Genomic DNA, 27,434 nt, shown 5'->3' with positions numbered 1-27,434 from the left:
CTGTGAAGCCTTTTAGCATCAGAACTGCAAAGCAGCAGCACAACATCAGCAGCTTTCATTTTCTGACATCCGCCTCATCAGGATTAGAGGCTGCGGTTCAGGCTGAACAGCATCTATTTTACAGGATAAACTGAAAAATGCCATGCTGGAAACTTCTGATAGTTTTCTAGAAAAAAAAAACAAAACTGTTACTACATTTACCTTATCAGACTCTACCATTTTCACACTTGTTCATACGAGTCGCTTTATTTTTCCTGACTCGCGTCAAAGTTCTTCCTGACGATTGTTGCCAGGCGTAATCATGCTGTGAGCAATCTTGTCCCGCAAGCTATTTATCATATGGTAGTTTTGTTTTCGTAGAGAAGTACAGTATGAAAGAGTGTGAGGAGGGAAGCGGCTGAGGAGCTTTTTGCTGCGCCTCTGTCATCATCTCTTTCTGATAAATGACAGCTGAGAAGCATACGTGTAGCTCCTGGACACGCAGAGCGTCGTGAATAAACAGCAGTAATCTGTGTTTATATAGCACCTTTCATCTGTGATAAAATATCAGGGAATGTGCATCGAGAAGCATATTACTGTGATGAAACATTTACATATACATCAGTGAGAGATGCTGGGACTTCAGTGTGAAAAAAATAACAATGAATAAAAAACTTTGATTATCATTTGGGACATTTTATGAGTTTTTGGATAAATGAGAAAGTCCTAAATCATAACCCTTTACCTCCTCACGTTACCCACTCACCTCCTCATCTTACTCACCTTCTCCCTTTCTCATCTACCTCTTCACCTTACTCACCTACCTCCTCACCTTACTCACCTCACCTACCTCCTCACCTTACTCACCTCACCTACCTCCTCACCTTACTCACCTCACCTACCTCCTCACCTTACTCACCTCACCTACCTCCTCACCTTACTCACCTCACCTACCTCCTCACCTTACTCACCTCACCTACCTCCTCACCTTACTCCTCTACCTCCTCACCTTACTCACCTCACCTACCTCCTCACCTTACTCACCTCACCTACCTCCTCACCTTACTCACCTCACCTACCTCCTCACCTTACTCCTCTACCTCCTCACCTTACTCGCCTCACCTACCTCCTCACCTTACCCACTCACCTCCTCATCTTACTCACTCACCTTCTCACCTTACTCCTCTGTCTATTCACCTTACTCACTTACCTAACACCTTACCCACTCACCTCTTCACCTTACTCACTTACCTAACACCTTACCCACTCACCTCTTCATCTTACTCATTTACCTCCTCACCTTACACGTCTACCTCATCACCGTTCACGTTTACCTCCTCACCTTATACAGCCACCTCCTCACTTTATTTCCTTACCTCCTTACCTTACTCCTCTACCTCCTCATTTTACTCCTCTACCTCCTGACTTTACTAACCTACCTCGTCACCTTACACGTCTACCTCCTCATCCTTAGTCCTCTACCTCCTCACTTTACTCCTCTACCTCCTGACTTTACTCCCCTACCTCGTCACCTTACACCACTACCTCCTCACCTTACTTCCCTGCCTTCTCACCTTACACATCTACCGTCTCACCTTAGACTCCTACCTCCCCGCCTTACTCCTCTATCTCCTCATTTAACCCTTCCTCATTATTTAATCCTCTTTTCTAGACGTTCTCCTTATCTCAGTTCTCTTAAGTCCTAATTATCCTCTTCATCTTTATTTTGCCCAGCCTGATCAACCTTCCCCAGGTGAATAATCAGCCTTTTTTGTGTGTGCAAATGACCTTTAATTTTGTTGACACACAGAACAAGAACAAGTGCCTCAGTCCTTAAATCTTTTCTTCTCCTCCATCCTGCCAGATCAGGTTTAGAAGTTACCGTATTAAACTCAGTTACAAGGTAGCCAGCATCAAGGGATGAGTACACAGCTTTACTTTGGGCTGATTCAAGAATCGGCATTGGCTAGCAAGGGTCAAACAACAGGCAACCAGAGACAGGAGCACGCTAATCCATAATCTAAATGAAATCAGACAGGCTCGGCTTAGAGTTATGTGGAACTAAAGGAACAAGCAGAAATGCGGCTTAAAGGTACAGCAGGAAACAAGGGCAAGACTTCAAGGGGAAATGAGATGAATGCATTTGCAACTTGTACGCTGACTTTCATTCAATTGAAGAGACACTTTGTGTTTTTAGTATCAGATTTACTCTGGGATTTTGAAAAATGCTTTAGATATATAGATGAATGCTATGAACAGTAATAGAAGATATTATTTGTATGTTTTTACTTCTACTAGGAACATTCGGTTTCTCTGTGACAGTGGAGATCTTTTCATATTTCATTTTTTATGTTTTGCAAGAGAATAAGATTAAACCATTATATAAAGCATTATATGGAAAGCAAATCTGTTCCTGAGTAAACTCTTGGAGAGACCTCGATTACACAAGCTCAAGATTGTCTTCACACATTTGAACTGTTTCTAAAAAGGCGTCATTCTTATCACACCATACGAGATAAAAACCCTGAGATCAATAAGGCACACAGGACATTCACTTCATCTAATCATCATAGTGATGCTCAATTAGGAAACGAAGAGCGCTTGCTTCCTGAAGCCTCACACGAATGTTATGCTTGGTCGTCCAGTCTGGAGCATCCGGTCTGGAGCGGCTGTTTTCTGCTTTTGCTCTCTAATCCCAGATAACGAGATTTAACACAGCACAACTTCAGGATCTTCAAAGAGAAAATATTTTAGCACTGTGAACAGATTAGTGCACACCGGGCCATGCTACTTTAACCGGTTCAGTTTTTCTTCAGAGGACCGAACGAGAACGGAGCAGCTGTGAACCAAAAAGACCCCTGGGGGAGTGTGATTTAGATTCACCGCATAAAGCAATCTCTTAGACTCTCGGGGGAAGATGTTATTAAAAGAATTACAGCGCTAAGCGGAGTACAATATGTGAAAATGAATTAAACATCTTTTAATCTACAAGCCCCCACAAAGTGTTTCTTTCTTGTTTTTTTTTTAATATCTGGCAGTCAAAATTTAAATTTTGGTTGTTTACAGAACAAATAATAATTAAAAGACAAGAAAATGCTGAGATATATGGAAGTCAAAAATGTCAGATTTTCCTAAGGCTGCATCGCTTGGCATTTAGGAACTTGTTTAGAGGGTGTTTAACAATATAATGTGTAGCTAAGAATAGAAAAAAATGACAACTTTTCAAAATACTTTTGGGATGAATTTGAACACTTAGTGCACTCCAGATCTCCTCATCTGACCTCACAGTGGCTGAAAGAATACAAATCCCCAAAGCCATGATCCAACATCTAAGTCTTCCCAGTAGAACATTCTGGAATGGGCTAATGGTCTAGGACGTATGAGTGTGATGGTACAATTAGACACATTGTGCCAGTTTATTAGTAATGTTCTATGAGTAGTAATTCATTTCAACGGCCTAATTTCCATCGAAATGTTTCTGCAGCTAAACAGTGCAGATCCCACAGGCACCTCTTGCTTTCCCCAATGTTCTCCTGTGATAGTTTGTGTGCTTATTTCCATCATGTGACTTCTATAAAGACTACAGCAGTTCCTTGCAATGCCATATTATTTTTTTTTTAACTGTTTTCCAGTTTTTATAGCTTCCTAGACTCCACATTCTGCTTCTTGTTATTTCCTGTTTTTGACCTCAACCTGCCTGGAAGTAAACGTGATTCTACCTCTGATCACGCTTCTGCTTGTGATCTGCCCCATGTAGCTTCTCAGCAGGATATTCACAGCTAAATACAAAGGCTTCGTGCATACCTGCCTGCTACCGAGTCTCTGACAAAGCACACAACCCAGTCATGTATAACAAGGTTTTGACCAAGAAAACATGTCAATCAAGACTCCCAAGAACGGACCCGGGCTAAAGCCCAACAGAGACCTGTATTTTTGGCTCCTCCACTATCTACCGTAGCAATAACTAGCTAAAGAAATCAATTAAAACATTTGGTTAAAACTCAGATGACCTAAAGAAAGAAATCATCTCGAGACCAAGATTCAAGTGCTCCAAATTGGTGCAACACTCTGAGCAGGATTTTTTTTTTTTTTACTTGTCCCTGAGATCTGAGCCTGTAATAGTAATATCACTATATAGGTTATATGACTCATCAGTTTAAATTTCATTTTGCTGAAAGGTCCAGGAGATTCTGGATTAAAACCATGACAAGCATCCATTTCCACTTCAGACCTACACTTTGTTTCTGGTATTTCTGTCCCACGAGGCTTTGGGCCTCATGCTTTTGCTGCGCTTTGCGTGCCACACGATGCAAGAAGGAAGCAAAGAGCATGATGCAGGATGACATTAATGCACCACTGAATCTCAGCACTAAAGTGAATTGTCATGTCCATTTGTGGAGTGGATTGTGTCACTTAATGTAAGGGTCACACAAACACACACTGCGAATGAAAATGACTGGCACAAAAACATCTGGCCAAGACCTAAGGATGGTGTTTTTAATGATCACACCACGATGAACTCCTTAATAGTGCTTGCACATTAATCTCCTGCACCATTAACTTAATATATGTTTTCCAGCTTTCATCATAACTAAAGAAATAAATAGGTGGAGAATTTAAAATGCATTTCACCCCCACATTAGTCATTTTCTCACCAGGGCGCTTGGCAGCTTTCTCATGAATATTCACAAGTCTGCCCTGAAATAAGAGTTTTAAATGCATGCTAGTGTGCTAATTTAGTGCGTTTAACTGAGGGATAATCGGTAATGAGCATTTAAATAGCATGAGCGTTCTTCAGCACCTAGTCGCACACATACATGAAGGTCAACATGGTGACAGCATACTCCCTGTTGCACTGTCCATCCTCAGATGATCCAGGAAGCTGCTGTCAGGTCGAATCGGGAGCCTTCCTCAGTATGGATTGAGTTCTGGAAACAGGAAGGACCCTGAACTCATAAGAAATTGATATAAAAATGTAGCAGTGACAGTGGTCAAATTTGGTTCTTATTCACCTGGCAGAAAATTCTTGAGCAGAACCAAAGCTGGAATGAAATATTTACATTTACATTTATGGCATTTGGCAGATGCCCTCATCCAGAATGACTTAAAATTTATCTTATTTATACTACTGAACAAGTGAGGGTTAAGGGACTTGATTGATTGATTTTATATATATATATATATATATATATATATATATATATATATATATACATACATACATACATACATACATATATACACACACATATATACACACACACACACGGTGGTGCGAAAAAGTGTTGGCCCCCTTCCTGATTTTTATTTTATTTTTTTTTGCACATTTGTCACACTTTAATGTTTTAGATCATCAGACAAATTTAAATATTTGTCAAAGATAACACAAGTAAACACAACATGCAGTTTTTAAATGAAGGTTTTTATTAATTATGGGAAAACAAAATCCAAACCCACATGGCCCTGAGTGAAAAAGTGTTTATTCACAAATGGTGAAAACATGGAACAGTGGTGAACCATCCCAGTCGTGGCAGGCCCACCAAAATTACCCAAAGAGCGCAGTGACGACTCATCAAAGATGTCACAAAAGACCCCACAACAACATCCAAAGAATGTCAGGCCTCACTTGACTCAGTTAAGGTCATTGTTCATGACTCCACCATAAGAAAGAAACTGGCCAAAATTTCCAATATGAAAAGTTGAACTTTACATCTGGTGTAAAAGTAACACTATATTTCAGAAAATGAACATCATACCAACAGTAAAATATGGTGGTGGTAGTGTGACGCTCTGGGGCTGTTTTGCTGCTTCAGGACCTGGACTTGTTGTGATAAATGGAACCATCAATTCTGCTGTCTACCAAAAAAATCCTGAAGGAAAATGTGCGGCCATCTGTTTGTGACCTCAAGCTGAAGCGAACTTAGGTTCTGCATCAGGACAATGATCCAAAACATAACAGCAAGTCTACCTCTGAATGGCTGAAGAAAAACAAAATGAAGACTTTGAAGTGGCCTAGTAAAAAGTGGCATGACCTTGAAAAGGTGCTTCATGCTCGAAAAAACTCCAGTGTGGCTGAATTACAACAATTCTGCATAGATGAATAGACCAAAATTTCTCCACAGCACTGTAACAGACTAATTGCAAGTTATCGCAAATGCAGGACCTCCATCAATGAACCGGGCAAGTGGATGGGGTCTGGAGGAGAACAAAAAGAAGATTGGACAGGTTTGAGGTGGGACACATGGAAGGTTTGATGGATCCGCAGGATCCTAGGGACAGACAGCAAAAGGGTTAACTATCCTGGAGATGGGAAAGGGTCTGACGAATGAAGGGGTGAGCTTGAGGCAAGACACCTTGAGAGGGAGGTCCTTGGTAGAAAGCCAGACACTGTGCCCGAAATGGTAGCTACCCGTCGGGTGCTGCTTGCGGTTGGCCGAAAGGGCATAGTTCTAAGAAAATTTGAGAAGCACCTCTCGTGCTCTTTTCCACATCTGGCAACAACGCTTGACTAGGGTGAGAGCACAGAGGACAGATGCATCGAGCTCTTGATTAGAACAAACAGGGCGGCTAGTATCCCGAAGACTCATCTCCAATTTTTGATTGCAATGTTTGGTGGTGGAACCCTGATGAAAGGATGACTCTTTCCAGAATCGAGAAGTGAACTGGGACCTCGATCAGGAACAATGTCCTAAGGCAAGCCAGGTAGTCAAAAGCCATGCTGGAGTCTTTGGCTGTGGGGAGCTTGGCTAAGGGGATGAAGTGCACCATTTTGGAGAACCGGTCCATAACCTAGATCAGCGGTCTCCAATCTTATCCACAAAGGGCCGGTGTGGGTGCAGGTTTTCATTCCAACCAAGCAGAAGCCACACCTGATTCCACCTGTTTAATCAGTTGTTCTTGGCTTTCAGTAGACTCTGATGTGGCTTCTGCTTGGTTGGAATGAAAACCTGCACCCACACCGGCCCTTTGTGGAGAAGATTGGAGACCGCTGACCTAGATTATGGCTCATGGCCGGCCGAGGAGGGCAGATAGGTAACAAAGTCAATGGCAATGTGGGATCCTGGACATCTCGGTATGGGGAAAGGGCGGAGGAGCCCAGCAGGTTGAGTCTTGGAGCTCTTGTGTTGGGCACAGGTGGTGCATGCCCCCACAAATTTGCGGACGTCCCTAAGGAGCGTAGGCCACCAGAAACACATGAGAGTGTGGGTTCACCTACGGACTATTTATATATATATTATATATTGTCATCAACAAATTATGCATTTATTCATTTTTCATGTTTTATTTCTTTCATTTAGCAAACAATAGAATGAATTTTTAATTAATATCAACCAAAATGCAATGTTTCTGAAATGTAATTTAAAAAAATGCTATTAAACATTAATCAGCAGTTGATAACTGCTGAATTGAGTGTTTGTTTGTTCGTGGCCAAGAACTTGGCCGTTTATTCTGTACACTGCTGGATACGTCCTAACAGCTGGATACGAGAGTGTGATATTACAGCGGTGGATGATGTATACATGTGGCACTACATGTCAGCCTCATGCCGCCAGCAGCCAATTAAAACCCAGCGAGGAGCCTCAACTGCTGCTGCAGTAACTCTTTAATCCCAGCAGTCTGAGCTGATAAAATGTCACTACAATGCAAATGCTATTGATGACCACATGACCATCACACACATACACCACATGGTATCTCTCCATGATGAGATTTACTTCTTTAAAGACAAGGGCAATAGCTCAGGACTGCTCAACATCTCTCTCTCTCTCTCTCTCTCTCTCTCATGCAAATTCACTTATCAAGCACAAGATCTCATCACTAAGTGTCTATTAGCGCTGCACATCCCCTGCTTTCACAGTACTCTCAGAGCAATCTGCTCCAAAGGCTCGATTATTAGCTGCGTTTGTCAAGATTAACTTGGTAAATTTGTCACAATTAACTCAGGTTTTTGACTGGATAAAGCATTCCCTGAGCACATAAACACGCTAGCGTCATAAACTGAGCTTTTAGCGCAAACATGGATAAAAATTAAATTGGCCTGATAGAGAGGGAGAGAGAGAGAGACACAGATGAAGAAAAAAGAGAGACACAGAGAAAGCATGAGACACAGAGAGAGCAAGAGAGACTGAGAGAGACAGACAGAGCGAGAGAGAGCTAGAAAGAGCAAATAGACAATGTAAGAAGGAGAAAGCAAGAGAGAGAGACAAAGAGAAGGAGAAAAAAATGAGAGAGACAGAGAAAGACACGGACAGAGAAATGGAGAAAGAGGCAGAGATTGTAGTGTTCCAACCTGAGATAAGTGACTTCCAAAATGACCCTGATGCCAGTAAAAGTGTGCGAGTGCAGTGAGACTGAGTTTGTTCGCGACTCAATACTGCCCATTAGTCCTGCACCTACTACTAGTCTTCATGTGCTCCCAGTTATTGTCATTGCTCTCAACACACACACACAGAGCGTAGCAGGTGTGTGTTACGAAAGCTGGGTGTGTTCATAGTGAGAGGTGTAAGGTAGTGCGTGTGAGCGAGTGTTAATGAGAACTCACATCTGCTCCTTGTTAACCTCATTAACTCCCTCATCTACTGATCTGTACTTCACAACACTAGGATGGAAGAAGCGACAGTGAGAGTGTGTGTGTCAAATATGAACACTACACTGTTGTGTGTGTGCCCTCAGCACACAGATTTTCCTCTCTAATCCACCACATGAGAAACTCCAAGGAACAAAATCACATGCAGATGAAAGCCCTCAAACCTTCGAGTCCAGGTAAAAATGAAAGCTGTCTGCAAGCCAATGCCGTGTCTCAAATTCAGAGAAAAAATTATCCTGGAAATGTATTTCTTAGAAGATAGCAGAAGCTGTTTTTTGTTTGGTGGATGAATATGCAGTACTTGAGCAGGTCAATCTGGTATGAGGGTGAGAGAGAGAGAAAGAAAGAGAGATAGAGAGAGAACAAGCACAACCTGAGACCAGAGGTCTTTTAAAATATCCATCTTACATCCCCTTCCCTCCATCCATCAGTCCATCCTTAATTACATTTTTCCATCCATCCATGAATCCCTCCTTCCTTACAATCTAATTGGTACTTCTGCCTTCTTCTTTCAACCCTTTTTTACTTTCTTGTGCCTTCATTCTTGCCTTGTTCTTTCCACCCTTTCAACAAACCTTACTTCCATTCCTTCCTCCATCGAACAGTCTATCCTTCCTTAAATCTAACCTTCCATCCTTCCCTCCATTTCCTATTTAGTTTGCCATGTTCTTTAGATTTTATTATCTAATTTTCATCCCACAGCTGTGTCACACACTGACACACACACACTTAATTTTGGGTTGGAAAAGTGGGGGCCATCTTATACATCGGGGTGTTTATACACCCCAAAATTATGGCACTTCCTGTCTACATTCTCACTCACTAAAGCCGCTGAAAGGAATGTGTATATTTTCTCTCAATGTGTTCAGGTCTGAAGGTACGTGAGGTGATGATAAACATCTCTCGGCAGCAGGTGGAGGATTTCCACGGCCCTGAGGATTATTGGTGCCTGTGCGTGGCCTGGAGTCACCTGGGCACATCCAAAAGCCGTAAAGCCACCGTGCGCATCGCCTGTGAGTCCTTTATACACACAGACACAAAATTGCATATATAGATTTCAGTAGAACGAGTGCATTACACTATATTTAGAAGTAGCTCTGGCTGAACATAAAATTCACAGTTATAGAAAATGAAAAACAATCTCCTGACCAATCAGAATCCAGAATTCAAGAGCCCTTCATATATTTCTATTTATAAAACATGTCTGTATGTGCCATCCATTTCTTAACACATGAAACATGGCTTTGTGCACAACATCTACTGCGATCATGGTGCTGGAATTTCTGAAATAAATAACGGGGACAGAGTGTCTATTTTCAGAAGGTAAAGTGAGCATAAAAACACTTTATTATTAATCCTTCATTATTTATTGAAAGTCATACATAAAGAAATAGCAATGAACTTGAGCAGTAAATGTCGAGCGAGTGAAAAATGCAGCCATGAGATACACCAGGTTTCCAAAGTTTTTTTTCTTTTCTCACCTCTGAAAATTCTGTGTACTTCCATGCTGGGTTGCTTTTTTTAGTTTAATATTTTTTTTAATATACTAGATACACTACATTCCTCCATGTGTCTATGTATGTATATTTATATATACTGTATATTCAAATACCATATTAATGACATATTTTTTTATTCTCAAGACTCTTACACAGTGTATATTTCAATAATGTAACGCACACAGTAGCTATTTCCAGATGTTTTATTTAGGGTTTCAACTAGCAAAGGAATATGTTATTAAATACTAAATAATACATCAGGATTTATATATATATATATATATATATATATATATATATATATATATATATATATATATATATATATATATATAGTATATATATACAGTATATATATATAGTATATATATACAGTATATATATATATATATATATATATATATATATATATATATATATATATATATATATATATATATAGTGATCTGCCTCAAGGTGTGAGCCACTGCTTTCTATTGTAAATAATAATATTATAAGAACCTTTTTAAGCTTTCTGTATTTTAATTTATCTATTTATTTTCAGCTGAAAACACATGATCGGTGAAACTGTAAACTCGAGTTATATCCAAGCTGAGCTGCTCGTTTCTTACACTCTCAGAGGGCACTGGTCGCCAGCGTCAGACTCCAAACCCTCAGGCTAAACCTGGCCCTCATTTTATTTGTCCATGACAAATTCACAGAAAAGGAGGAGATGACAAATGACAGACGAATCTGCATCTGATACATATAACTGAATCATCAAACGAATCAGATGAATCAGCTTCAGCTGAGAAAAAAGCAAGCTCCCTGTCACAATGTTTGTGACCATAAGCAGGTAGAAGCCTTTTTCCTGTGGAAGTGATATTCCACAATGAAAAACATTCAGGCCGTACTTTATAAACTTTCCCCAGTGCAGAGGAAATAAGTTGCACAAAAACATTTCCATGGTGTGTTAAATCCAGCATGAGATGTTAATTTTATATTTCACTGTTTGCTTTCTTTTTTTGCTCAGACAACCTGCGTCCAGTGTTTTTTTTTTTTTCCCTAGTGAGAGTGCATGTGTCACTGCAACCTCTCAAAACAGAAAGAAAGGCGTTTCAGGTCGTGTAGAGTGTGTTTCAATGTGAGCGCTTCTGAACCGAGAGTGGGGGAGAGAGAGAACACAACACAGCACTGAACACTGCAGAGCTGTCAGAGATAGTGAAATACACACAGCTACACCAAGCACTTCTGTCGTTTGTTTGCTTGTTCGCTTGCTCCCCCTCTTTTCTTTTTGTTTGCTTAAACTGATGATAAAAATATGAGAGACTCTAGCTATAGTGACAGATTTCACTGGTTTTTGGTTTTGTATCTCTCTCTCTCTCTCTCTCTCTCTCTCTCTCTCCCACACACACACACACAAACAATAAAACAAACGACAGCTTGGCTGTCTTTAGTCATATTGCTTTATAACACAGTGCTGTTGAATTCTCCAACCTGATTGGTCAGAAGTTGTTAATGAATTATTATAAATGGAAAAAGCTTGTTAAATGTCATGTTATGTGGTATGTGACTTGTATGTTCACTCTCTCTGCAGATCTCCGTAAGAACTTTGAACAGGACCCGCAGGGGAAGGAGGTTCCCATCAGGGGCATGATCGTTCTGCACTGCCGGCCTCCAGAGGGTGTGCCTGCTGCTGAGGTAATGTGTGTGTGTGTGTGTGTGTGTGTGTCACCCTTCTCACTCAGTGTATTTTTCTGGCTGGTTACTGATAGATAATGTTGAACTTGAGCACATGCCCTGAGGTTTAATCATGCGGAGGTACACAGTAGGGGTCATGAACACACAGATGATGGGCACGCTGTGTGTGTGTGTGAGAGCAGTGAGGTTAGACTCTCAGCAGGTTGTTAATCATGGCTAAAATGGAGGTGGCATGTCACTTTCCCCTTCCTCGAATGCCCTTCGGCCCTTTAGTCTGCATTACACCACATAACTGTCTCACTCCTCTCACTCTGCTGAAGGGTTATGAAAGCTTTTCACTTTACTTTGCATCAGTTTATCACTGCAGTAAGGTTCTTTGGGATCATTTGGGCTAATCCAGTAATGTTAATCATAAAAAGACATGTAAAGGTCATACATGTATACATTACACAAACCTATGGGACTAGGACAGAGAGGTTACTAGGGATACATTAGATAGATCTAACTTTAGATTAGATTAAGCTTTATTGTCATTACATCTGTACAAGTACAAGCAACAAAATGCAGTTTGGCATCTAACCAGAAGCACAATAAGCAGCAAGTGCAAGATGTACAGTATTTACACTATGAGTACAATATTTACAGTATGAACAGGATAATATACAGATGAATATGCTGTGGATATACGGGTATGGATATACAAGATGTACAGGTTGGGTGCTATAGACATTATCAACATGGGGTGAAACTAGTTAAACCAACTAGAGAAGAAATGGCTAATTGAGATGGGGTCATGTTCAGGACAGGACCAGAAATTCTGCATATAGACCTGTAGTTCAAGTGTAGAGATGTGCCTCAAATCAAATGCTTTTACACTATTTAAGACAATTGTTGAGCAGGAATCTCCATCTAAAATGTGTCTATGTCTAGTATAATGAAACCTAGATATTGGAGAGCAAGTATTCATATATTGGAAGGGGTCTAAATGTTGTGGACTCACCAACTACGGAAGGAAGAGTGTGTATCTGTCGTTGATCGAGTTGATACAGCAAACACTGCTAGTTTAATTTGTCTGCTAACATGCAGATCGTGTCACGCATCATTTGTCTTTGGTACAACACTGGTTATAATAAAAATGTATCAGTTTCTTGATTGTCAAAGCACTTAAAACTATGTATCTGTAGTAAGATACAAATGATAATGGAGTGGCATAAACAGTGAACATCTACAAAATTAAGTCAAATGGACTCCTGCGTTTATGTCCTGTCTCTGCTGGGGATTGTAGCAGGCAGTAGTGTAAATGCAGTTCTTCTGTTGGGTAGAAATGCAAATAAATTGCCACCAATCCAAATTAGCAATGCACTAGCATTATTCCACTAAGTTACTTTTATGTTCGCACTAAAATAAAGCTCATACATGGAATACATTGGACCAACAAGCATTTTGTTATTATTCATGCACCCCCCATGTTGCCATGGCATTTTTGGCTCTGCAGGAGAACCCAAAGGCTTCAGATATGAACCAATAAAGCATATTTTTTTTATACACTTGAGCACCACAATAGACATACTGTGCAGGAGAATGGGAGTGACCTTTACAGAGATATGAGAGTTCCTGATGCGAGCCATTACAGCTATCCCTAAAGATCAGGATCAACCAATCAGCATCGTTCTAATAAAATGATTGCGGTGTAAATTATTTTGCTGACACAATCTATTTCAGAGACCATAATGAGTTTCAACCTGTGGTCTTTATCGCTCCATAATAGTACAGGTAATGTCTGAATGCTTGAAATGTTAAGAAATTATTGTGTCGCACCCAAAGATTGGAGGCAGTAAGGTTTATTTTATAAGTCCTTGGATTGTCAACTGGTGTCATGTGTTCACCATGTTTTTTGAGAAGACTCCGTATGATCATCACTGTCTTCTGGTCAAGATGTTCCACATAGCTCCAATTTAACAAGGTGTTGTGCATATTCATGTTTCTCATTATAGACCCTGCTGAAAAATCCAGCATATACCAGCATGAATTCCATGCTGGTCCAGGCTGGTTTTTACTGGTTCATGCTGGTATTATGCTGGTCAGTGCTGGTATAGTGCAAATTAAATATAGTAATACCAACAAATGTTGACTTCCCGGGCTCCATGAGGGAAGCAGCATATAAATCATACAGAATGATGTTTTTTGATATATATATATATATATATATATATATATATACACACACACACACTAGGGGTGTAAGAAAATATCGATACTCGCGCGTATCGATATTTTCTTACACCCCTAGTGTGTGTATGTGTATATGTATGTATATATGTATATATATATATATACATACACACACTAGGGGTGTAAGAAAATATCGATACACTCACGTGACTCTTAAAGGGGTAGCACCACTCCACTCGTTACAAAGTACTAGCATAACGGCGCGCTACTAATGTTAACGTTAAAATAGTTCGCTATATATATATGAAGATGCGTACCCTGAGCTATCCAAACTAGCAAAGGGTTTCCTGTGCATTCCGGGCACAAGTGTTTCTGCGGAAAGTTTTCTCCACCGCAGGAGACATTGTAACTGCACATAGAAGTGCCCTGACATCTGAGCATATTGACCAGCTTATCTTTCTTCAGAAAAACCTTGACATTAAATAAAAAGACAACTATAAATACAAATGAAAGAAACCTGTAAAATCCACGTTTAAAGGTTCTGAGAATGTTCAACATCTGTAAATATTTTATTGTTTATATTTGTTTTGTTTTCTTTAGGAATCCTGCAAGCACTTTATTTTTTCATTGATATTAAGCAGATATAATTCTTTTGTTCAGATCAAAATGTTATATTTTATATTTAGTTTAACTAAATAATCCTGCAAGCACTTTATTTTTCATTGATATAAAGCAGATGTAATTATTTTGTTCAGATCAAAATGTTAGGACACTGCATGCTACAATTGTAAACTGAAACTGTGAAGCTTTAAAAGCAGGGTCTAAAAATATATATGGTCTGTTTATAACAGCTAACATTTAATACATTTAATTTAACACATTTAATACATTTAAGAAATCCTGCAAGCACTTTATTTTTCCCCCTTTATTCATACTGCACATAAAGTGGTTCAATCATATTGAATGTTACAGGGGCTAATTAGTGTTAATTTCGTCAGACGAGACGAGACGAAATATGTTCGTCAACGACCTTTTTTTTTCATGACTAAGACGAGACAATGACAAGACTGCACCACTGTCCAAAAACGCTGACTAAGACTAAATTAACATGCGTTATTGTTGACGAAAAAAGACAAGACGAAAATGTTTTGTATAAAATAAAAACTAAGATAAAATCTCTCTTCATTTTCGTCTACAATTGTCTCTGCTTTTTCATCAGCTGTTACGCCTTTAAAATATTCAGTACGAGTTTGCGGCTTCGCGCTGTTGCTCAAGTTACAGGTCCGCGAAGCGGATCCCGCTTATTATATTGTTATCTACCAAATAAATCGATAATTTGACTAAAAAATGATGATTTGAAAAGGAGTTTATTGATTTAAAAAAACGATTGTTTTGTTTCCTCTAAAGAAAATAGTGCGCTCCGTCTCTATGGTTAGAATCCTGTGTGTCCATGGCAACGCTCTGTTTTTCATGGTGTGTTATAGTTCGCAGCGGTCTGTTATCAAGAAATAAAATAGTGTGTGTGTAGAAAGAATTCGTCCACACGCCGCTCAAAAAAATAAATAATTAAAATAAATAAAAACTCCTGAGCGCAAGTCCACCCCTGGTCTAGGAGGCTTTTTGTGTTAAATTATATTTCCTGTCGCTGCGCAGGCTCTTTTATTGTACATGACAGCTTATGTCCCGATGACCGGTCTTTGCATTACGATTAAAAGCAGTGTCAGTAAAGTAAAAAATGTGATGTGCAGCCAAGTTCGAGTGTATGCACTGTTTAAACGAGTGTTCTCAACTTCTCACTGATACTTTTGTGATTCGCGGAGTTTTGACAAGTTTTATAGCCTTGATATTGTTTCTTTATTCAAAAGTGGTGACAGAAAAAACTCAGCACCCCCAACCTGAAACCTCTTCCCACGCCCCTGTCACAATCACATCATAATCAAAATGAATAATTAGGCTTAAAAACAAATGTATATGTAAGGGAATCAAGTTTAACAATTACATGTAATATTGCTCCAAATATCATCAATAATGGTGTGTGCAATATATATATATATACACACACACACCTACAGTTTTGATCTTAGGCTTTTCATCAAGTTATTTATTTCCACTATAACACTTGTGTTCCTGATATTATTGCATTTAATGAGGCCTAGTTGTATTTATTCTTACAATAGATTCCAGATGTGGTCAAGCTACAATTTTTTGACTAAAACTAGACTAAAATGAAAAGACTTTTAGTCGACTAAAACTAAGACTAACAAAAAAGATATGTGAATGACTAAATATGACTAAAACTAACAAGGACATTTGGCACAAGACTAAGACTAAGACTAAATTAAAAATAGGTGACGAAATTAACACTAGGGCTAATTAATGCAAATGCAGTTCCTACTGTGTTCTGGTTAAATAAAAAACATTTTTTGCTAAGGTTTGCATATGGTGGTGTTCTTGACAGCTTCCCTAAAACTTTATCCTATAACTAAAATAAGAAATATCCCAATATATCGCCTTGCTTACAATATCGCAATGTATCGCAACATATCGTATCGCAACCCCGTATCGTGATACGTATCGTATCACCAGATTCTTGCCAATACACAGCCCTAATATATACGTGTATATATATATATATATATATATATATATATATATATATATATATATATATATATATATATATATATATATATATAAAATCCATTTGTCTCAATTAAGAAGTAAAGTTGTTTGTCTGTTTTATTAGTTGCTATGCAGTTGTTATTCGTTGCTATGCAACCTTTAAAGCAACTATGTTCACGAAGGTAAATGTAGTTCCTGCACTTTCCTAAAATAAATCTCGCAATGTTTTTGACTAAATTATATACCTTATACTAATTTTGATAAATACTGTAAGTGCACGTGTCCCAGATCATCATGTTTTTGCCACCGTAATTAGTATTTTGTTTTGGGGTAAATAAAATGTTTCCGCTTCTACACGACGAATCTGCTGATCACTGGGAATCAGAATGTTGGCATACGTGAGGTACCTGGATGACGGCTGCACTGCAGTTGTTTCAACTAGCGAAATTAAGGACTTTAACTACGACATGTTTGACCAAACTCAGGTTTATTGGGTAGCTACAATGGAAGCAAGACTTCTTCAGGGCACAAATACTGATGCTTAAAGGTATGTAACTTAAGCAGTAGCTGTTTTATCGTAACTCGTTCACTGCACAATATAAACAAATGAGTGATATATAGTTTTGTTTCTTATTTTGTTTCTATAATTTTTTAGAGAATAAAGAAGACATAGAGCAGGAGTTGTCTACAGGCAAACGACTCCGGGTAGCACCTCTTAAAAAAACATGGTCATCGACACCACATACTACTTGTTCCTCGCTAAAAAAGAGAGCGGAAGCTAAGACCAAAAATGTGTGTTGTAAAGGATATATTGTGTAACGTTATTTGTGCACGTGTGTATATTATTGTCCAATAAATACTGTCCAATAAATATTTTAAACAAACTCTAACAAACAAACTCTAATTCTCTAGAAAATTGTCTTGGTCTTTATTTAACTATAAATATGCACTAAGAAATGTGATATGTAACAAATGGGTTTTGTTGTGGTCTTGCTGGGATTATACTAGCATCCAAAAGACAACATATGTTGACCAGCACACCAGCATCCCAGGCTGGTCGGCCAGCACACCAGCATCCCAGGCTGGTCGGCCAGCACACCAGCACCTAATGCTGGACCAGCATACCACCATCCCGGGCTGGTCCCAGCATGCAAAACATACCTTATGCTGGACCAGCAATGCTGGTTTTTTTAGCAGGGGAGGAAGTTAGGATACTTGTCAATCCGGAATGTAATTACACGATGTTAGCTGTATAGTAATTTCTCGCTTGTTAACACATCTTAACATTAAAAGGAAGACAGTTAAACATTCTTGTTTGGTTACTATACCATTACATCAGTGGATAAGTGCTAGCTATCCAAGTCATTACCCTCAGTCATTAGCTAGCTTATGCTTTTTTAGTCATGTTTCCCAGTTGCCTAGCAACAGACTTTTTGTTACTTTACCCGACTTAATGGCGAGCGTATTGTTTGTTTGCCTTCCCATGTTACTCGAATGAGTGTGAAATGCAGTAATAATCCACAATCTACCAATTTGTGGATGAGGAGCAGGAGACGGAGGAAAACTCTTTGCCAAGAATGCAAACAAGAAGACAGTTAGCAGGATTCATTATACATGCATTATCTGACTCAGGCTTAACAGCCAGATTTGCCACTTGCAGAAAAATAGAGGGAAACAAATTCAGACTCCATCTTTAACTTCAATCATGTGATTATTATGCGATTTAATTGGAATTTTTTAAATATAGAAATGGACCTTTATTTATTTGTTCATTTTATATAATCACCAATTTAATACACACAAATATTTGAATTAGACATGAATTCTTTATGAATATATAGCTACGACATTTAGGTATATTTAATATTTATAAGAATTTCTCAACAGCTAAAAATAATTGGTTTGGGTTTGAGAATAAATTAAGTGTGAATACGTTGATGAGGTACATCGCATTGATTAGGCAGAAATGTCTGAGTTACTGGTACTGCACTCTTTTGGATCATGTTACAGATACATTTCAAGAAGTGAACCAAGGTTTCCTGAACTCAAACGTAGCGGGCCAAGCAAGTCAAGTGTACGGGTTACCTTTAAAAAAAAGATTAAAACAGAACACCACAGCACAGAGAAATAAAAGCTCAGATCAATAAGCTGTAGCAGAAGGCTGCTGGAGAAGATGATATGAAGCACATGGATGCTGAATTGCTTATCATTCTGTCCTTGGAGCCTGGTGTTTAGCGTTTTCTTAATTTTATATATGAGCTACAAGAGCAGAAAGTTATAAACTGGCAAATGTCTATTAATGAAAACAGTGAAACCTTCATGGAGACATTTTACCTTCATGGAGACATTTTAGGAGAAGCTGATATGCTAACAATATTGTATATATAAAAAGTGGTCACCTCACACATCACACACAGGTTGGCATCTATAAATCATGTCTCTTAAAGGAGTTGGAGTTTCGTCTTTGTTGTTTGTGTTGTTTTTTATTTGGCTCAGTGTGTATGGGACTGAAAAAGGTTCTTTGCCGAGGTCCGTTAGCCATCTGTGTCAATTTTCCTTTTGCGTGTAACAAATGTAAGGCTGAAAATCTTCACAGACATATTGCTAGTAATGGAATTAGTGCCAGCGACAGACTCAATCTGCTCCCGGTTCGGAGGGAATGCACACGCGTCGCCTAGGCAACCTCGGCAAACGGGTGTGCAAAAGTGTCCTGTCGTGTAGCGAAACACGAAAAGTGTCTGAAAGTGTCTGGAGGAGCCTCTGGGGAGGGATCAGGGGGATGAGAGCGAGGAAGAAGAATGAAAGGGAAAAAGAATAAAAAAATGAAAAAAATGAAATGGTGGATAAAGCTGTTTATATAACTATAAGCCACTTTTAATATACTTTAAAATAATTAATACTTTAAAATCCTTTGATTTAGAAAAGAAGCAAATGAGTGTGTAAATCACCAAGGAAATCAATTCATGCATATTTATGCTTACTACCAAGGGCAGGTTTGAATCTGCACTCCCAGTCCGTCTCCCGTCAGCAGGAAATCATGAGGGAAAGTCGACATCTTAAACAGACAATAACCTTTCAGTGCAAATACGTCCGTGGTACACAGCAGGGTCAGTGTAGTTTCAGTTATAATTAAAACATAAGACTATGCATAAAGAGCATAAGACCTTGTAGCGCTCAAACATAACAGAGTATTTTCTATTTTAAGGCTCGGCCGCATTCACATATTCAGATCAAAGCTTCAGGGTTTCAGTCCGAAGAAATCTGGTCTGTGAGAAATCCCTCAGGTTGGAAAACCAAGTGGAAGGTCAGCATGAAGAAGGAATAAGCAGGCGAGGTTAGCGAGAGAGGGAAGAGGAGGTGTGTGTGTGTGAGTGTGGATGTATGTGGGAGTGTTCTCCAAGGATCCCTATCATAGGTTATGAGGTACAGTATAGAACTTAATCACAATAATTACTCCGATAAGATATTCAGCAACTCCAAACCACACTACACACACACTAGATGTCAATTTTTGTCTCTTTCTCACAAGTACACAAACAGTTTAATTTGCTTCTCAGTGAAAGGGTTAAAGCATGTACAGTAGGGATGTGTGTTTGCAGCTGTTTTTTTTCTAACGAGAGCTTAAAGTTTCCCATGAAGCCTTATAAACACACACACCTCAGACGGATAGTGAACGTGATTGGATTGTGATGTCCAAATATTTGCCTGTTGTATTTAGGAAAACATACTTCGGACTCGTCTCATTCAGGGATTTAGCGTTGCTTATTTGTCAGCAACAGCGCTGAAGGTGGAAAGTCAGCTAATGTCTGATTTCACAGATTCGCTCTTAGACTAGTAATAATGGAAGGCAAGTTAAAAGCCAGAGGGGTCTTGAACAGAGTTGCAGCACAACCTGAAAGCAGCAGGAACAAACCATACAGAGTAATAAGCAATGCAGTTCAGTCTGGAAGCATTTAGACAAGGAAACAAAAATGACAGAAGTTTCCTGTCTAGAAGACGGAGGTTTCATCCTAAGCAGGGCTCTCAAGTATCACGCATTGAGAGTGACAATCACTCATTTCGGTCTTTTGTCACGCTCTCCCAACACACATTGTATTTCTTACGCAGAAAAACCTACTATTTATCATATATTTAATATGTCGCAGCACTCAAAATGTATCTGTCCGCACCGCTCTCTCTATGGAATCGGGCAGGAATCAAGCGCGTCTCCCCTGGAGTTCTTAGTCGAGCCTGCCACTTATCAGCCAATCAAAAAAGAGGCTACACAATAGCCAATCAGAAAATAGCACTATTGTATCTGGGTAAGATTTAACGCAACAACCAATGAAAAAAAAGCATATCCTGGAATTGTTCAGCATCATCCTCGTTCACCCACAGAGAAAAATGTCACTGTTGCCTGTCTTCAAATCTTGCGAGCCCTGTCCTAAGTGCCTGCCATGTCAATAGGCAGTAATTATACACAACACACAGTAGCCATAGCAGAAAATTACACTTATTTATCTCTCCCAGTGAATGTTAAATATCCGGACGTCATCCTCAGGGTGAATCCAGTCTGCTATCTGGAGATGTGAAGACACATTGAAACGGTGGCGTAAATAAATGAAAGGAATTCAGCGCTAATTCAATTGTGTCCTTTAGCGACGCGACCAAAGCACTAATGGAATCTAGTGGATGCTGCATAATTGAAACAAATGTGCCAATTAGACTGTCATTTCTCACATCCTCTGCCACACACTTAGTCGGGCTAATTCGTGTCTGTCGCCTCACACCTCCATCACCTTCTCTCTCTGACCCAGTCTTTTTGTTTTGTCACTTTCTCCCTTTCCTGTCTCTCTCAATCTTCTCTCTTTCTCTTTCCTTCCTTCTGCTGCCCCTCTCCTCAGAATCTTTTCATCATTAGCCTGGGGATAAGAGGGAAAACACAAGAGAGAGAGAGAGAGAGGAGTGAGAGAGAGAAAGAGAGGGTGGGAGAGAGGGAGAGAGAGACATGCACCAGCATGCAGAACAGTGAGAGGAACTCGGCCTTCACGCTGCATAAATTGGCGCTTTTAACTCCCAGATTTCCCAGATGGAGAACTGATGAAAACACAAAGACGGAAAGATGCACAACTTCAGGCACAAGACCTCACCGCCAGACTCAGATTAATTTATTCATTATTTAAAATTTGCTTTAATTAATCCGTGACCCTGACCAGGATAAAGCGGATGCTGAAGCAGTATGAATGCATGATAATGAGAGCCATTTGGAGGGAGAGGACCTCCTGATCTCATCAACAGCTTTTCTTTTACATCTCATTTCTTTTCCAGTGTTTAAACAGACACCATGATTCGACACGGCTCATTCCAGCCCACACTTCTCTCCTGCTGGGGTGTGAGTGTGTATCATGTAGTGATATGAGTGTGGAAAACACCACATGTAAGGAATTACATTCTTGGAGTTACTTACTGAACAATTCCATTGTTAACATGGCACATTCTACTTTTTATCCGTTTATAGTTACATTTAATATTACGGAACGACTGCACAAACAAGTCAGTTAACCACCAGGACAAATATTCCTAATGATCTACTTCATATTCTAGGTGTGTTATAACAATACATCACAGCGCACACAGACATGATTGTGCATGAGCTCATCTTCATTATTCTAATTAACACCTTTCATTCATTATTAACCAAAAAAGAGAGCGAGAACAAAGCCTGGGATATATGATTATCTGTATCAAAACACAGCGGATATAACATCCGGTTATAAATCCAATGCCCATATATTTAAATAACCAATAACGATAATACTTTAATAGGTTATATGATAAGTGCATACACAGATCTACATGTGCACTGTTCTCTTTCTTTCTCTTGCTGTCTTTGTATCTTTCTTTCTATCTATCCATATTACAAATGCACATTTGTTAACTTTATAATAAGTATATTAGAACACACATTTTTGATGCCTTTCGTTTTTTTGTTTTTTTTTTTAAATCTCTTTTATTTTACTTTTTTCAAAGCAACTTTTTTTGGAGGAAGACTTTCATGCAACAATTATGCAATCTTAGCAATCCCTAGCAAAATAAACTCTGTCTGACTTAGATCAAAAGTACTGAGATTCAAAAGAGTTGACTCGCAAGCCAAATGAACCAACTCGCTGAACTACGCCAGAAGTCTGTTGTAACTGTATATAGTAAAGATTCCGATTCTGTCTCTTTCTCTCTCAGGTGGAGTGGTTAAAGAACGATGAGCTGTTGAGTTCGCTTGATGATGACAACATTGACACTCGAGCTGACCACAACCTGATCATTAACGAAGCGCGACTCTCTGATTCAGGGAACTACACCTGCTTGGCCAGCAACATTGTTGCCAAGAGACGCAGCGCCACAGCTACTGTGGTAGTCTTTGGTAAGACACACACATCCATGTGCCCATGATGTCATGTTCCTCAGTTTTTGATACTGACTCCAGTGAATGGTGTTGATCTGATCGTGTGGGTGGAAGTTACACATTATAGTAAATGGTTAGACTTTCCCAAGTAGAAGCAAAGACTTCTTCCTAATCCTGCCTTTACATCCACTTTCCTACTAGGCAAGACACCGCTGGGAGTGCTTTCAGTGTCAAATAGTGTGACACTTGCTACGTCTAATTAGCTAGCTCTAATTGCCAGAGTTGGTGTTTATCCTGCAGCATTGTGTCTAAAGTGTAGGAATTTAAAGTGTTGATCTCTGAGGGAGGTTTTTTCTTTCCCTTTCCTCTCCCAAGAGTAACTTTGCATAAAGCTGGGAACTGAGGCTCAGATTGTAACTGCGTGGTCGGCGTTAGCACTAAAACAAAGTGCTCTTACACTGTGATGTAATGTTTTCTGAACATTTAGTAGTGTTATATTAAGAAAAAAACAATCTCAGCTCCCATAATGGTTGTGTTGCTTACTACCAAATGAAAACCACTGGCTATTTAGCATTTAGTAGCAAACTACTCTCTATTAGCGTTTACTATTAGCTATATTAGCATTTCTGAGTCTGATATTTATATTAACAAGAAATCCTCGATCCTCTCAGTGTGTTCAATCACAGCTCAGAAAGCTTGTGGAGGGACAAATGTTTGTTTTTTTTTTCCTCCATTAATGTGCTGGAATCTTAATCCTTAGCCCAGAGAGTCAATTACAGCGCAGCATTAAAAATCAATACGTCTTTATAAACGCGTGAAGCTGCTCAGTCTTAATCCCATTTAAACACGCACCGTGTGCTCATCTATCACTCACACTACAGTCCCGAAACTACAGTCACATACACCATCACTAGAACTAAGACCAGCGGCAGGACACACTCAAAGAGAGAGAGAGAGAGATGGGTAGAAATATCCTCTTCTTCAGTTCTCCTTTGGTGAAACAGCCCTAACATCACAAACCTGTCTGTCTCTCCTTTTGTTCAACTGAACATCTATCTATCTATCTATCTATCTATCTATCTATCTATCTATCTATCTATCTATCTATCTATCTATCTATCTGTCTGTCTGTCTGTCTGTCTGTCTGTCTGTCTATCTGTCTGTCTGTCCGTCCGTCCGTCCGTCCGTCCATCCCTCCCTCCCTCCGTGTATTTCACTGTCCATATTCTGTGTATTTTAATCTGTCTGCTTGTCTCTCTCTCTCTCTCTCTCTCTCTCTCTCTCTCTCTCTCTCACACACACACACAATCGCTCTCTCTCACACGTTGTCTCTCTCACACATGCTGTCTTTCTCACACACACACACTGTCTCTCTCTCTCTCACACACACACACACTCACACACACACACACACACACACACAATCGCTCTCTTTTACACACACACACTATCTCTCACACACGCTGTCTCTCTCGCTCTCGCTCTCTCTCTCGCTCTCACACACACTCACACACACACGCAATCGCTCTCTTTTACACACACTCTCTCTCTCTCTCTCTCTCACACATGCTGTCTTTCTCTCACACACACACTGTCTCTCTCTCTCTCACACACACTGTCTCTCTCTCTCACACACACTGTCTCTCTGTCCCACACACTGTCTCTCACACACTGTCTCTCTCTCACACACTGTCTCTCTCTGTCACACACACTGTCTCTCTCTCTCTCACACACACACACCATCTCTCTTTCTGTAGTGAACGGGGGCTGGTCTCTGTGGACAGAGTGGTCTCAGTGCAGTGTGGACTGTGGCAGAGGAGTACAGAAGCGCTCTCGGACCTGCACTAACCCGGCTCCTCTGAACGGTGGAGTGTTCTGCGAGGGCATGTCTGTACAGAAGAGCACATGTAATGCTCTGTGTCCCGGTCAGTGCCCCTCTACACCTTCACCTCCTTTACACACCTCTATAAACTCTCACCATCCGTCACTTCTTAATTCCTCACGGCCCTCACTCAGGATCCAGACTGTAAGATTACACCAGAGGTGTTTCACCAAATGTCAACAAAGTCGAAAAAACATGTTCTATTTAAAAACATTTAATAGTTAAGAGGAAGTGACATGTCACCATACCCACCCAGCTATATGGAAACAAATTGTCACTTCTTCACTCTGTCTCTACACCTTTATACCAACAGTTCTACCTCTAAATCTGGAGGATGATGAAAGCTATCTTTTGAAAAACATTGTTTCCTCACCAGCCTTTATAAACTAAATCAATAAATCGAACAGCAACTTTTCATGTTACCAAGAAAAAAGTCAACACCGGAGAAAAAACAAAGTTAAACATTTCGATATAAACAAAACATCAACAGTTTAGTAACTGCAAATTTTCTCTTTGTTAAACCAACAGCACATTTGTAATCTGTTGATATAAACATGTAAGTAACAAGTACCTGGGATTGTTGCTTTGATTGATAGCTGAGAGATGACTGTGTGTATCTGTGACTTGTCAGCTGGGGATTTTTAATTTTTAGACAGGTTTTTTTTTTGTTTTTTTTTTGCACCATTTAGAAACAGATTCCTACAGGTATGAATAGAATTAGTGTTAGATTTGACAGGTAGCACGCTGTAATGACTCTGTCCTGCACATTATCCTGGAGGACAGGAAGGAGGCACTTGCCGTCTAGCACCTGCTTAAGTCCTGTCCCCATTTTCATGCAAACAAATTAGTCCGGGTCCCTGTGAGTGCCAGTGGACCCGGCCATGACCCACTTCTCAGCGTTCTTTTAATAATCACCTCGCTCTCCAAGCTGCGCCAGGCAATATCCTGCTGATTTAATTGCCTGGGCTACTTCTCTCAAGAAAAGCAACTTAAAACTCATATTTATATACGAGCCGCTTCATCACGCCGCACTCAAAAAAAAAGGAAGTTAATTTTAAAGCATAGCAGAGCGCTTTATTTTATCGACATTTTTTCAAATGAAGTCGTTTAGCCTCAGACTCCTTTAAGATTACTCCGATTACAGCTTCTTTTAGGGACAGAAAAGCTGCTGTTTTGTTATCCCTGATTTCTCACTAAGACTCACGTTCTCTGAGAGCTCCAGCCGCATTGTTCATTCTTCAAAACGTCTTTGTGTGACGGCGGCAGGAATTGGCTCATTCGCTTCTGCAGAAAAGCATTTCAGCAGCGTTTTCATCGATCATCTCCGCCTTCCACGTTAAGCAGACGTGATGTATGAATTTCCCGCAACATCTGGATTGCTATAAATGTTTGTCCTTTTGCGTGTGTGTGTGCTAAGCACCACATTGATGGCCATCTCTTTATTCTGGTTTTGTTTTGCTTTATTGACTGTGGAAAATAAAGGCTTATAAATCAGATACAAATATTTTAGCCAAGCTGAAAGTTTTCAGCTGGGCTAAAAACACACGGCACTGGGTCTGTCCCAAGACGGTGATTTCATAGCCCAGTGCTGTTTAGAATTCATCAGATACATTAGCAAGACATGTTGTGTGGAGCAAGCAACATACAGCACCTGCTCTTAACACCTGAAACCTGCGCCACATTAGCACTAACACACAAACATCATTTGCATTTAGATGAGCAGGGAAGGAGCCACACTCGGCCATGGAGAGCTTTAAGAACCTGCGATGTAATAACCAAGAAATTGTTTCCTCTAGGGCGCTCATACACACGATGATTCTTGGCAGCGCTCAAGATGTCAATGTGACATGTGCAGTAGGATTGGCTAATTTACACGCAATGGAAAATTACACGTGACATGAAAATTGAGGGCTTCCTTTAGTTCTCAACTAGACAGAATGAGATTGATGAAAATGTGATCAGTATGGTGATGGGTGAATGTGATTTTTTTTTTGCGAACCCTTTCTGTGTAACTGGTCTTAACCTCTGTGTCCTCAGTGGACGGAGGATGGGACGAGTGGAGTGAGTGGACGGCATGTAACGCCCAGTGCGAAAGGCAGAGATGGAGGGAGTGTACCGCTCCAGCTCCTCGCAACCGAGGGAGAGCCTGCGAGGGTAAAAGTCATGATGTGGAGAACTGCACCGGAGACCTGTGCACTCAAGGTAAAAGGCCTGTTTAGAGTTTTTCAGCAGCAGCAGGTTTATTATTGTCTGGTTCATCAATAAGCCATTACCCTCATCGCTCTGATTTCCATCATCATTCTATTCAGTTACAGTTCTTTGAATTATGAAATCTTGTAGACCCTTGATTGTAGGGATAAACTCAACAGATGAATAAATGTGAGAAATTTCAACCTTAAAAGTAGCTTTATGTGCAACACATTAATGTTCTATAAAACATCAACGAACCAACACCATATGAAATATAGACCTTTTGACCAATCAGAATCCACAATTCAGCAGCAAACTGCATCAGGGGTGGAATAAAAGTCCAAAATTCCAAGAAGCAGTTTTTTATTTTTATTTTTTACTAACAAATCGTGCCTAAGCATCGTAGCGGTTGTCTTGCTCCACGCCTCCACGGCGAAGTTTGTT

At 39.8% G+C, this 27,434-nt stretch overlaps 1 protein-coding gene across 3 annotated transcripts in view; it reads left to right on the top strand.

The window, feature by feature from the left end:
- Nucleotides 1–27,434, top strand: part of unc5db (unc-5 netrin receptor Db) — a 148,042-nt gene that overhangs the window by 87,514 nt on the left and 33,094 nt on the right. For 2 of the 3 annotated variants that reach the window (XM_060883858.1, XM_060883857.1), the window contains exons 3-7: nt 9,436–9,579; nt 11,642–11,745; nt 22,756–22,936; nt 24,676–24,843; nt 26,838–27,002. In XM_060883858.1, coding sequence (XP_060739841.1) covers nt 9,436–9,579; nt 11,642–11,745; nt 22,756–22,936; nt 24,676–24,843; nt 26,838–27,002 — 762 coding nt within the window. Of the gene's footprint in view, nt 1–8,624; nt 8,743–9,435; nt 9,580–11,641; nt 11,746–22,755; nt 22,937–24,675; nt 24,844–26,837; nt 27,003–27,434 lie in introns of those variants that run through there. The other variant, XM_060883859.1, reaches the window with a different exon arrangement.

This window comes from Tachysurus vachellii, chromosome 12, assembly GCF_030014155.1.
Source record: "Tachysurus vachellii isolate PV-2020 chromosome 12, HZAU_Pvac_v1, whole genome shotgun sequence".
In the NCBI taxonomy this organism is placed as follows: domain Eukaryota; kingdom Metazoa; phylum Chordata; class Actinopteri; order Siluriformes; family Bagridae; genus Tachysurus; species Tachysurus vachellii.
The sequence above is the reverse complement of the archived record's forward strand: the minus strand, read 5'-3'. Positions and strand labels throughout refer to the sequence as shown.